The sequence below is a fragment of the Phaeoacremonium minimum genome, assembly GCF_000392275.1.
Source record: "Phaeoacremonium minimum UCRPA7 unplaced genomic scaffold PA7_03_scaffold_583, whole genome shotgun sequence".
Lineage (NCBI taxonomy): Eukaryota > Fungi > Ascomycota > Sordariomycetes > Togniniales > Togniniaceae > Phaeoacremonium > Phaeoacremonium minimum.
The window spans coordinates 120,909-134,840 of record NW_006921485.1 but is presented as its reverse complement, the minus strand read 5'-3'; the positions used below and the strand labels follow the sequence as shown (position 1 = coordinate 134,840).

General features: G+C 46.6%; 1 protein-coding gene across 1 annotated transcript; it reads right to left on the bottom strand.

The window, feature by feature from the left end:
- Positions 1-4,451: 4,451 nt before the first annotated feature.
- Positions 4,452-6,090, bottom strand: UCRPA7_8297 (putative hexose transporter protein; the record flags this gene model as incomplete). Its single annotated transcript, XM_007920814.1, has 2 exons — positions 4,452-5,805; positions 5,861-6,090. The coding sequence occupies 2 exons, from the start codon at positions 6,088-6,090 to the stop codon at positions 4,452-4,454; spliced, it is 1,584 nt and encodes a 527-aa protein (XP_007919005.1).
- Positions 6,091-13,932: the final 7,842 nt, after the last annotated feature.

Below are 13,932 nucleotides of genomic sequence, written 5' to 3'. Positions count from 1 at the left end.
GTTCACTGTGCATGTAATCCGTTTCCATGAAATTAAGCTGCTATCTGTGCCTACTGTCTTAACTAGATAGGAGCCGAATGATATTTAGGTCGATATTGATGCGAAATGGATATACAGACAAGTCATCGAACTAGATTTCCTTATTGCCACACCACCGAAGAGCATTGTTGATAAATGGACTGTTGTGCACGAATAAAAGGAGCTACGATGAAGATTAGTCCCGATTCGTTAACATAAGTGTCCACCTCGTTACTTACTCTCTTGCCATAAACGTAAAGAGTCAACCCTCATATACATCCAATACCATGGATCATTCCAATGATAAAAACACTGTGACCAGACCCGACTTAGCGAGCCACTGATTGACAAAGTATCCGACGACGAATGTCAAGACCCCCTTGCATAGTGTCACAACAGCATAACCGTTTTGAGCGTATATTCGAGGACAGTCCAGTAGGTAAGCGTTCGAGATCAGGGAAAGGACTTGACCTGAGAAAGCGGAAAGACCGAAAAACAAGACTGGTGCAAACCAGTGGATTCGATGGTAAATCGCCAACCCGAAACCCCAATAGCTAGTGAGTCCAGTGATCAAGGCAGGAATGCATAGCAGATTGCGAAATTAAGGCTCATAGACTCCATTTTTCTTCTGGATAGCGTAACCACGATCCAATCGGCAACCGGTCCAGGTATAAGGTTGCCTAGAATGTCGCCAACGAACGGTGACAGCATAGCAAGACCGACGGTGCTAGTCGTGAAGTTGTAAGGAGCTGCAGTAAAGAACGAAAACCTCCTGGATCGATATGTGCAAGGATTCGAGGCACCTGTGGATGAAGACGAAATTGTGTGATCTAGACTAAGCTAAGCATCGTCAGAAAAGCTAACACCATGCATGAAATTTATGCCTCTTCCTCGTCATGATGACGCCCATCTGCTGGACATGGTATCGTAGGTACTGTCCCCAATTTCTTGCCGAGTGGTTCAGTAGAAGTCTCACCAATCTCGAGTCTCTCAATACCTTCAGACAACGAGCTTCGGTGAGTCTTAGATGGTGAAAGAGAACGTCGAATACGTCTACCAATAGACTTGAGCCACTGACGTCCTGACCGCCGAACGTCTGGGGCCGCCAAAGCTTTGTCGAGGTAGAACTGACGTACGCTTGCAACAAAGTTACAGTATGCCTCTACAGCCTTTGCTGCCTCATTCCAAGTAGTGAAAGAATCGGCAATAGCACATCTTATGTACATGAGGGGACGATAGAATGGAGGGCCTTGATCATTAGCTGGACTAATGCTTGCGCCGCCACCTATCAAGGCGTTCCACACCTGGCTGACTCGTTCGTTCCACTCCTTGTAGCCGGGTTGCTGCCTTTTTGCCAAGTAATATTCGTCTCTATGCCACATAATGCAGATCTCATCATTAGGGCGACGTAGGCCGTAGTCGTCAACAAATCTATCAACCAATAGGCAAGTGTCCCATCTGAAATAGATGATATTGGCGATCTCATATGGCGATGGAGCTTCAGGTCCGTCATGTAGATATTGGAAAAGTTGACCAGCAACGCCAACATCGAAACCCCTATTCCAATCCCCTGGACAAAGCTCAGAGAACAGCTGTGCCATGCCACGTACTCTCCAATGTACCATCATACTTGTCATATGATCGATACAGGCCTCAGTTGCATCAGGACTGCCGGTTAAATGCTCAGCAGACTCTTCTTGGTTGACGGCGGCACCAGGCGGGGCAGAATAGATATCAAGCCTTTCCCAACGCTCCTTGAAATAAGCCAATGGCATTCCAGATCTTCTAGTCCATGAATATTCCCACTGGTCATCTTGAGCACTGAATGAAAAGTCATTTCCCATAATGTCTGATATTCCCTGAACACCGAGAACCCTCGTGATAGTACAGCAGAACTGGTTATAAGTCTCTGTCTGTACATTGGTGGCATTGATAGGTTGAAGATTTTCGTCAGCTTGTTTTCTTTGTTGTGCCGCAATTAATGGCGTCGTTTCATCTGAAATGGCAGTGATCGTGGCCCCAGCAAACACGCTACCACAAGCTCTTCCCATGCTGGCAGATAAACCCCGGGCTAATGACTCGTCATCTGGAGTAGCAGCAGTCATAGCTGTGAGATTTAGGTCAGGGGTAACAGCCCAACCTCCAGAGAAACAAGCAGTCGTGAAGAGAGTTACGGCAACTCCTGGCTCAAGAGCCTCTTTCAGCCGCACAATACTGAGGCCTTTATGCTGACAGCCATTGTCAAGGAGTAAATGATGGTTTTGGATGCCATGACAGAACACCATAATAAGAAGAGGACAGTTGCTACGCTTAGCGCGGGAAGATGCTGCTCTAATCTCGTTGAGAAATCGATCGATCATTTCGGTTGCCTGAATAAGTGTAACGGGGGTGATCTCGGATCTTGCCAGAAGGTCATGGCTGAGGACGACCTTACGATCATCTTTGGAAGAACCAAAAAGATAATCACCCCAGCGAGATAGCAATTTGACTGGTTCGGCAGCTGTCAGCCAAGTCTGGTCTACAACAGCGCCTCTGAGCAGGTAGTTGAAGGCATAAAAGTCCGAAAGAAACCACCCATCTTTTGTCTGATCACCAGATTGGAGCGTAGGAGATGCCGCGGCTACCACGATTGTATTGTCATGTATTACTGGAACCGTGTGGGTGATGAAGGTCGCCGGATGTGTAGAGAAGCCTTTGTGCGTACCCCCTGCGACCAATTTGCTTCGTTCTGCCATCCTGAATGAAGCGCCTAGTCTAACGGTATACAGACACGACGTAGGTACAGACTTGATCCTATGCTTTAGCAACTATGATATCTGTACGTACGACGTAATTACAGATGCCGGAGTAAGTTATGCGTGAGAATATCATTAATCTGAAGTGACGTGACGATGTCTGTGGGGTTATATTTTGGAAAAGCAAAAAGAAGCGAACGAAGGGAGACGATGGGAACTGCCCTGAGTTAAGTACTTGTTGCGAGGCAACACTGCGAAGGGTTTGTGAAATTTCTGTCGACTTTGAACCTGATACACGCAAACCTGGTTCGATATGACTCTTCGGCGTCAAAGTTTGGTTCTGAAGAGTGACAGACTTTGGAAGCTCCCGTCTCTAGACACGACTTATCATCACGTGACGTATGCTAGCCTACATCCCCCATCACTCCCTCATACATAGTGCTAGTAGATCATCAAGAATACAACACACTACTCCCGAATGGCTAAAAGCGAGACTATTAAAATTCGACGCTTAGAGTCGACTCAAGCTCTTCACACTTGTGACGGACCATAGAGCGCGTACTGAAATATGCTGTAAGTCCTTAGGCAAAATACGCGAAAGTGATGTATTAAGGCTAAGCTAAAGAGAGTATAATCTCCATAGACTAATTATAGCTATACAAGGTTGGTTTTAAATAATAACTAATCTACCTACTAATATATAAAGGTCTTGTTAGAAAGTAAGACTATAAATAATAAACCTAAATAGATCAAATATATTCTTAAAATATTAATATATTTATAAAATATAATATAACGTACTTATATACAAGCGCCACAATATAACGAACATTATACTATTCATACATTATATCACCTTTATATAAGTTATTTCAATTATAATAACTTAAATCAATTAAAACTACTTAAAATCTTTATCTTTAGATATTTTTATATTTAATTAATATATTTATATATTATAGCTAGACTTTTTATAATTATTATAATATTAAATATATCGTTAGTCTCCTTTTATATAATCTTTTTTTATATTTATATTTATATTATCTTTAGTTATAAGATTTCTTTCTTTTTATATCTACTTTATCTTTTATTATAATAATAATTCTTTTTATTAAAGATATATTTTTTTTACTTTCTAACGTTTACTTAATACTTTATTTACTATCTAAAGGTTTTAGATCTTTTATTTTATTAAGGCAATTTTATATATAATCTTCTTTATATTTTATATAAAAATATTAATTTTATTATAAATATATATTAGAAAGTTATTCTAATAATAAAAAATCTTATTTTTAATTAAAATTGTCTAAAAAGTTATTTTAATTAGATTATTTAATATTTATTTAACTTAAATAAAAATAGTATTAAGTTATAAGCTGAAGGAGTTACTGAGTTGGTGATAGTCCCAAGGAGAATGCAAGGTCCGCTTCGATTGAGCTACCTTTAACCGTTCAAGTTAACTCCTCAATCACATTTATGGGGTTATCTATCACCCCTTCATGATCTTTGTACGGGATTGTTTTGAATGCCTGATAGATATCATTTTCAATTTGAAGGCAGCGGTATTTGACACAACAGTGGCAAATACAAGATTACAATTCTTTTGGGCCCCCTCTAGGTTAGGAATGGCGAATGTACTGAAACAGCAGTTGATAACAACATAGTGCACGAAGCCATAGCCTCCTAAACCTTCTATTCTGTCTTGCTCGTCGTCTCCTCGACCGTTTGTCTCTCGACCCCGAGCTTCTTCTCCGCATTACTCGCTGCATTATCCACGAGTTTGTTTCTGTAATCGTCGCCGTCTAGCACGGCCGCTGTCTCTTCCAAGCTCAACGAACCAGTTTCCACAAATAGGAAGTAGACCACCACTACCTCAAACGCCAGCCACACATCATACATGATATAATACTTCCATCCGCTATTCGTGACCCCGATGGGATTGACATATTGGTTGAAAATCAGTGCCAGAGCGACGAAGAAGTTGTAGAGCACAAGACCGCGAGCACGGAGATTGAACGGAAGGATCTCAATGACATAGGTGACCTGCAGCGGTGTCCAACCGAGACTGAAAGTGAAGTTGTACAAGAAGATCATGGCAAGCACGCCTTTAGCGTACCCATCACCTCCTGTACCATCAAGGTCTGTCTGCTTCTCATAAGTTGCTTCAAGGGCGGTCCACACGATGTAAACAACCATACAACCGATGGTAGAGGCTAGGAACATGGTGCGTCTGCCGAAACGGTTGATGATCGAAGAGAAGAAAAGACTCCAGATCATTCCCCAGACGGTAAGAAGAGCATTGATAAGAGTCTGCGTGTTCTCAGATGTATATCCAATGGAGTTCAGAATCAGCGTTAGGTAATAACTTATGAGCCCGTTTCCACTCCACTGCGAAAAGAAGCCAACAGCGAGAATGATGAAAAAACGGCGGCGGTTGCCCTTGGTCTGGAAGAATGACAAGTAAGAAGTGGTCCGATTGTATTCGGCTTCCAAACGGAGGGCAACACTAATTTCTTCCATCTCTAGAGCAATCATAGGGTCTGATTCATTACCGTTGGCGTGATATTTAGTGATGAGCTTCTTGGCATCGTCGTAGCGTTCCTTTGATATCAGCCAACGCGGCGACTCTTCAACAAGGAAGCAGAGACCAATCTGGACAATACTGGATAGGCCCTGGAGTAAGGAGGGAATTCGCCACGCCCATGTGTTACCGATTCGGAAAGTTCCAAATGTAATCCAGGCCGCACTCAGGGCTCCTAGGTTCCATAGACTGTTGTAAATTGCAACCATAGGACCTTGTTGTTTTGGATATGCCAATTCCAGGAGCAGCAAGGGCGCGGCAGTGATGTTAAGCGCAAGGCCGAGACCGAGAATTCCACGAGCCGCGATAAACATGCCGACATTCTGTGCTGCAGCTTGTAATGCCACACCGATGAGCAGGATAAAGGCACTGAATATTAGGGCGGGCCGGCGACCAAATCTGTCACAAATGATTGCACAGAATGGCAGAGCGACGAGTTGGCCAACATTCTGAATGGCATTCAGACTGCAACTTGAGTCAGAGAGACAGGAGAGCGCGTGACGGAGTGGGAAAAGCTTACAGTCCAAGTTCAGAGGCGCCGGGGTAGTTGAAGGACTCTTTCCAGCTGTCCAGGGACTGGAGTCCATTCATCATAGAACCGTCATAGCCAGTGGCATAGCTGGAGATTTGGAACAGAAGCAGCATCAGATTGAGCTTGACGATGCCGGCGTTCGACAACCAGGAGAAGCCACGGGCCTGGTCTCCCAGGGCACCCACTGCGACGGGCACCTCAGATGGAGGGGATACCATTTTGTTTGATGGGAAAAGTATCAGAGTGTCTTTACCTAAGCTGATTGACAATCTGCGTTACTACGTCGATGGCATCTCGCGATGGGGCAGATACCCCAGCATTTCAACAAAGTTGGGGTCCTTCAGACACGATCGGAGCCGAGGCCATCGTTATCGCGCCCACACCACATTTCCGGTCAATCGACCGGGTTTGCCGACTTTATCTCTTAGGCGCGTGGGCCGGCGAAGCCTGCCGGAGTCGTACGACCCCTAATAGCGGATTTTGGAGATAGGCGTTCTAGTAGGTGGGGACCCCATATCTAGTAAGACATGAATCGCTGATAGCCGTGGGGAAGGACGAGCAGAAATCAGAGCACCGGACGATAGTTACTAAACCCTGGATTTATTGATACGCAGTAAATAAGTAGACTCGGCATTGAACGAAAAGCTAACTAGTTCTGCGGTTGCACACAAGAGAAAGGGCCTATGCAGTGTAGCTATATTAGCAAAGTGTGCAATGTTGAACATCGTGATTCTACCACGACAATGTAATCCCTAAACTGAACAATAGTGGTCGAACGCCCCTTTTGTGATTTAATAGCATATGCGTGACACTCCAAGCCAGAATATTCTGCTGTAACTCGTACTACGAATCCTAGGCTTCAACCAAGTATCTTGTTTGGCGCTTATTCTAGTGGAACGATGCTGTTACCTGAGCTATCGGCACAGTTGCCGGTGTTCACCGAACATGCTTCGTGACAAGCTGTTCGTCACCAGCTAATTTACTACGAAAGAGTCTCGGCGAGCAAGCCATCCAAGTCAGGGATATCTGAAGCCTGGTACAGACAGATACCTTCCATCGTGAGCTCACTTACATGTGGCGTTTAATGGCTAACACGCATCGCTTGACTGACTGGAGAGATTGTACAACAGCATTTAGGAGCCTTTCATTTGCCGTTACTATCCTTTTGAGTCCATCTAATCATCGCCATGACATCCCTCACTGTTATTGATAACAATGAGCAGCCGGAGATTATTATTAATCCGCGTTGCACATTGTCTGCCATTGATCCAATGATTTATGGCGGATTCACAGAGTAAGGTTAAAACTGCATTGCTGTTTGTTATTCTGAGAGTACTCTGTGCTTACAGGAATACAATTACTGATCAAACACCGTCTCCATAGGCACATGGGCAGATGCATTTACGGTGGCATTTACGACCCTGGAAACACTCATGGGCTTGCAGATGAGAACGGATTTCGCACAGACGTCGTTGAGGCCATGAAGGAACTCCAGGTACCAGTTGTTCGCTGGCCTGGAGGCAATTTTGTGGCCACTTATCACTGGCAGGACGGCATTGGGCCAAAGGATAGACGGCCGAAGCGCCCTGAACTTGCGTGGCTAGGCCATGAAACCAACCAATTTGGCACTGACGAATTTATGAAGTGGTGTCAAGTTGTTGGCACCGAGCCTTACATCGCTTTGAATTTTGGCACCGGCACTCTGGATGAAGGTGAGTTTTTCTTCTCCTGGAGACATGTGTCTCGGTGATTTATTAACTCTCGACCTCGACGCAAAGCTCTCGTTTGGGTGGAGTATTGCAACTCTAACGACGATACATTTTATGCAAATTTGAGGCGTGCAAACGGTCATGAGAAACCTTACGGAGTCAAGTACTGGGCCCTAGGGAACGAGGTTTGGGGTCCATGGTAAAATTCCTATCCTTCACGGCAGCTTTTGTACTCGAATATTGATAGTTGTCAGGCAGGTTGAGCAGATGACCAAAGAGGATTACGCAAAGAAGGCGATGCAATGGGCAAAGGGCTAGTGACACCTTGTGATGATGGAAGTCCTTGTTTTTGATGTGCTGACTTGTCAATCCACATAGCTCTGAAGATGTTAGATCCTTCTATCATTCTTATTCTTTGCGGAAAGGACGGCTATAGCGATTGGGACCGTTTCGTTCTACAAGAATGTATTACAATTACAGATATGCATTCCATTCATCTCTATACATCAGACAAAGAGTAAGTCATAAGTTCTTTTGCTTCATCTCAGGAATAAATCTTTATTAAGCCATGACAGGCATCTTCCCAATGTGACAGCGCCACTAGCTGCTGAGCGTGCCATCCAACTCACAGCATCGCTCATTGATCTTGCTCGTATAGAGCCGAACACCTCCGCCTGGCCTGCTGAGACCACACAATTTCCCAAAACAGAGAAGCGACCAAGAATCTGCTTCGACGAATGGAATGTTTGGGACTCATTCCGCTCCCCTGGTGACAAGGGCGCCGAAGAAACATATAATATATCCGATGCGTTGGCGGTCGCAGTCTGGTTGAATGTGTTCATTCGACAAAGTGAGTATCTCGGCATGTGCAATATTGCTCAAAGTGTCAATGTCATATCTCCACTCATGACGAGCGAGTCGGGTATCACGAAGCAGACGACATACTGGCCTTTGCTTCTCTTCACAAAATATATGAGAGGAAAAACGCTCGCTGTGAACTTGCGGTGTCCGGTGTGGAAAGGCGACCGAACAAATCCTGAGTGGGTTAAAAGCACTGTCAAGACGCCTTGGCTTGATGTTGCCGCTACCCTAGACGATAAAGGGTGGGTGAATCTTTCTGTGGTTAATATCTCTGATAAAGAAGATTTCGAAACCATGATTTCAGGAGTCACTGGAAATACAGAAATTTACACAGTGGGAGCAGACAGCGTAGACATTCGTGAATCAAACATGAATGGTGGAAAGATTGAGATCAAGCAGTCAAGTTGGGATGGACAAGGCTTGTTCACGTTTGCTAAACATTCAGTCACTATTCTTAGATGGAAACCCTAGATAGCTCCTAATAGCACGAGACTTTGTCAGAGGCATTAATGGAATGCAAGAGCACTCATATCTACCCAACTGATATGGTGACGGCGTGTCATCTACAGCATTCCACTTGGGCGAGAAATGACGAATTGCACTAATCCGAAAGAGAAAAGCAATGAACTAAAAGTGATTGTTTTCGCTCTAGCATGGCGAACCCTCCGGCACGCGCCCCGGTCATGGCCGGGTACAGCAGTGGTGGTGTCAGGCCCGGCATTCTTCGCCGAAGTGACCCATGACATGGTTCAGACGTCCTCAAGTGTAGCTACCATAAGAGACTACCCGGGTTCTGGTCGAGCATTGACGTAGGGTTTAGATATCTCTTCAGACTACTGGTATACTTCTTGCAACAGGACCGAGAAAGACATCAACAAACACACCCCAGAAGATTGCATCTGACCTAAGATCATAATGAGGCTGATCATTCGCGATGACGCCCAGGCAGCGGCATCATATATTGCAGACTATATAATAGGCAAATCACTCCAAGTCCTGTGGTCTTTTCTCCGAGTCTAACGACCATCCCAGACCGGATCAATGCTGCTGCTCCAACACCATCAAACCTTTCGTACTGGGCCTTCCTACAGGGAGTAGCCCGGTCCCAATCTATCGAGCTCTTGTCGCAGCCTATAGAGCAAACCAGATCTCTTTCCGCTATGTCATCACATTCAACATGGACGAATATGTCGGTCTCCCGCGAGATCACCCTGAGAGCTATCACTCCTTCATGTTTAGCAATTTCTTCTCCCATGTCGATATACAGCCAGAGAACATAAATATTCTTGATGGGAATGCACCGGATTTGGAGGCCGAGTGTGCTGAATATGAGGCAAAGATCAAAGCGGTGGGAGGCATTGATCTATTCCTTGGCGGAGTGGGTAGTGATAGTCATATTGCCTTCAACGAACCCGGGTCAAGCCTCGCTAGCCGTACTAGGGTAAAAACGCTCGCCTATGACACAATCGTCGCAAATGCACGATTCTTTGGAGGGGATATCGACGCGGTACCGACAATGGCTCTCACCGTCGGGGTGCAGACCATCCTGGACGCCAAGGAAGTGGTCATTGTTGCAACTGGCATGACAAAGGCTCTTGCAATCAAGAGAGCTGTAGAAGAGGGCATAAGTCATACTTGCACCCTATCCTGCCTTCAAATGCATCCGCACAGCATGATTGTTGTCGATGAAGACGCAACACTCGAGCTGCAAGTTAAGACCGTCAGGGCACGTATAATCGACCTGTTACTCGTACGTTCGTTCAGCTGACACAGTCTTAGTACTTCAAGAGTATCCAGGCAGTTGCCAAGAAGAATTTGGGACCTCGTGTTCTCTCGCGGTTAAGGACAACTTCACTGACGAAGCCACCTCGGACGCCTCGCCACTCTCAATATGCTCTCGAGAATGATGTGCTCGAGGATGGAGAATTAACACCAGATAGCATGTCATCTCGAATGACGCCACTGAGGTGACGTCTATGAAGTGAGGTTTGGAGAACCTTTTCCATAAAACTTAGTCGTAGCGCAGAGCGCCTTCGACCTACAGATCACATCGATTGCAATTCTGGAGTTCCTGTCCATTCAGGGTACATGACCTGCTCCAGGCTGGCCTGGTTGAATATTTGCCATGAATAGTCTAGGTCTTGGTTCATCGTAGCCAGATTCATAGGATCGTTGAGAGCCGTAGGGCTGGGGGTTTGGATTCCCTGAAGGCTCTGTTCCAGGCGGCTTGCAAGTTTCTCCCGAAGACTAGGCTTTGGTTCATTGGTTTGTCTTAGCATATCTAAGTGAATGCGAATATTTCTGAGGTCTTAAGAATAGTCAGTTTCAAATCACCAATAACTCAGTTGTACTGACCATCTGGATCCCCTGCTCCGCCTTCGATTCCTTGCAAGACGATGAGTGCGGCCCAAGTGATAATCACCAGATCCCAATTGGCCCAGATTAGCTTATCGTTCAAATGCAATTTGAGAGTAGCACGAGCAGATAAAAGTAATTCATGTTGTTCTTGCGGTGTAATGCTACTCGAATGCAGGTTGAACCCCCGAGCCGGGTGGTAAATTGACAGAACCACAAGTCGATGGAGAATGTACTGGCGGAATACTGAGGTGCGTTGCTGATCTGAGTAGTCACTAGCTTTGCTGAATTGCACGAGCCAGTCGTCCAGTTGTCTAGCCCAATCACGGATCACGGCTGCATCAACCGATGTGAATGGGTACGATGAGGGATTGGTATTTGCTGGTGGATTACTCGCGAAACAGGACCAGATGGTCGGCAGCCCACGTCCTGAAAAGTGGGCTAGTCCAGCGTGCATCATTCTAGAGAGGCGATAGAGCTGATCCCGCTGCGACAACTGAAGCGATGGTAGTGGCGGCTCGAGGGGAACAGCGGGAGACAGCATATGAAGAGACGCATGCTCTAGATCAACGATCTGTACACCTTTGAAGAGCTGGCGCCAGTCACGATACTTCTCATCAATGTGCGGCGGACAGTACTCAACCATTATGCGGTAGGCAATTGCAATCCATATACCCGTCTCACGGATATTTGCCTCAGATAGCAGTCCAGCCAGCACAAGACCTAGGACAGTCTGGAAAGCCCATTCCTCAGCAGCATTGGGATCCTCTGGTGGACGTGCGATCTCGCTATTGGGTATGCTAAGCTGGGCAATAGCATTGCAGAGAATGTTGAAGTACTGCGGCGCCAGATCAGCCTGTTCAGGGGCTCCACGTGCACTCGAGCAGTACAGAATAGACGCGAGGAGAAGCGGATGCGGAGAGGAGAACTGCAATCTTTTCGGCAGGAAGTGGAAACCAGGAATATTGTCGTTGAATCTGTGAGTGTATTAGCATCAAAACTCAGTTTGCATTCAGATCTGTCATACGCCTGCCAGAGATGCTTGATGGTGCTCCTCTTCCAAAGTTGTGCATTCGTAGGACTAGGGATATTCTTCTCAAGCCGTGCCGCAGCATCCCAGAGGGCACTCATTGAATCGTCTTCTTCCAGTGTTTCTCCGCCATCGCCAACATCAATGTCTTCTTCTTGGGCTACACGTCTAGATAGACCGAGATGGTCTTCTATGAACTTAACTCTCTCGAGCAGGTCCCTGGTGACATCTGAAGGTGCAAAATCGGTGAATGGCATTGAGCCGGACAGCATGACAGCGCATCCATTGGCTCGTGGCACAAAGATGCACGGCAGCCCAGCCCGCCTGCATCGCCGACATGTTTTGCCGTCGTCGATCCTGCACTTCATCTTTTGCCTCCGGCAATTGACTATGACACGAAATGAGTGCTGCGTTCCCTGGAATTGCACATCACAAGAGTTTGACTTACTGCAAGCTTGGCGGGCTTTAGGCTCAGAAGACTCCTCCATCGTCACTTGCGGCTCTTTGCTCAACGCCTAGGACGATATTCGCGGCTTCAATTGGCATGAGCAAGATCATTGAAGTCCTACAGCAGTGGACGAAGGTGATCTTCGTTATCTGCAAGCCGAGATGCACTAAGTTTTAGGCCTACAGTGAGCTGTGCAAGCCTCGAGCGAGAGAATGCGGGGAGTGCCGTGCCACGACGCCTCCTACTCGTGGAATTCTACGGTTGGATAGGCTCCTATACTCGTGGAGATCTATTGCATGGGTCAGTCTACCGTGCATATAATGTGATGCGTGATTCTAGACTAGGAAATGATTGCTCAACGGCAGCTGGCATGTAGCCATTCCAGGTGAAGAGAAGTCAAAGCCCTCAGTCCTGTGCACTGCGAATAGCGCACAAAAGCGCCAGCAACTCCGATGCGCTCCCCGAGAATCAGAACACTCTCATCACATGTCTTGTAGTGGAGCCCATAACATGAATCTCCTACATGACTAATGTTGCTAGTAATAATATAGACTGCTTTACGGGTTTCGGTGTCCAGGTAACTGGACTAAGCCGCTCTTATCTGCTGAGTGTTGAGAGAAGAAGCCCACCGGCCCCACAACCACCGGCCACTACCGGCAGGATCACCGGAGCGTGTCCTCCCCAGTGTAGATGCAATCATTCGCTTCATATCCCGGGCTTCACCGGCTCTGCATTGTCTCGTGCATGTCACTGCGACGCTGTGCATGTGCTACGAAACCGGGCTGGACTTATCTTTCTCATCTTCCCAACATGGATGAATCTACAAGCCAAAGAGCTAGCGTCTTCCCGTTTGCCCCACGCCGCCGCCATCTCTTTGGCCATGTTGCAAGCCACTCGTGGGTTGCTTGTCCAGGCTGAGAGCATTGCCCGACAGTTTGAGTACAGAGCTGAAGATGTTGCAAATACTACCAATTACTTTGTCGAGCAGATAAGTATGTTGAAGCGCAACACAACTCAATAGACTTGAAGGCAACTGACATGACTTGTAGGGAGTGGATTGAAGCGTAATGGCGCCATTCAAATACCATCATTTGTCACTAAAGTCCCCAATGGGTCGGAAAAGGGCGTCTTCCTCGCTGTCGACCTGGGTGGAACGAATTGCAGAATATGCTCGGTCGACCTGCATGGAGATTCAACCTACACGCTCGTGCAGTCAAAACATGCCATTCCCCAAGATGTCATGGTCAACTCCAGCCACAAGCCCCTTTTCACCTTTATTGCCCAAAAGATCGGCGCCTTTCTCAATGAGCATCCCGTACCAAAGATTGACTCTGAGACTGAGGGACTAGAAAAGTCTCCAAAGAGTAATGATCGTCGGAGATTGGGTTTCACTTTCAGCTTCACCTACTCGAACAACTCTCTTTCGAGTGGGACTATGCTACAGTGGGACAAAGGTTGGGACATCCCGGACGCGATAGGGAAAGATCCTTGCAAAATGCTCCAGGATGCCATCGATGAGCTGGACCTGCCAGTCTTTGTCTCTGCCCTTACCAACGACAGCGTGGGCACTCTCATGGCAAGAGCATATACTTCACCATGGAGGTCGGCGACACTAGTTGGTGCCATCTTTGGAACGGGGACAAACGCCGCGTACATC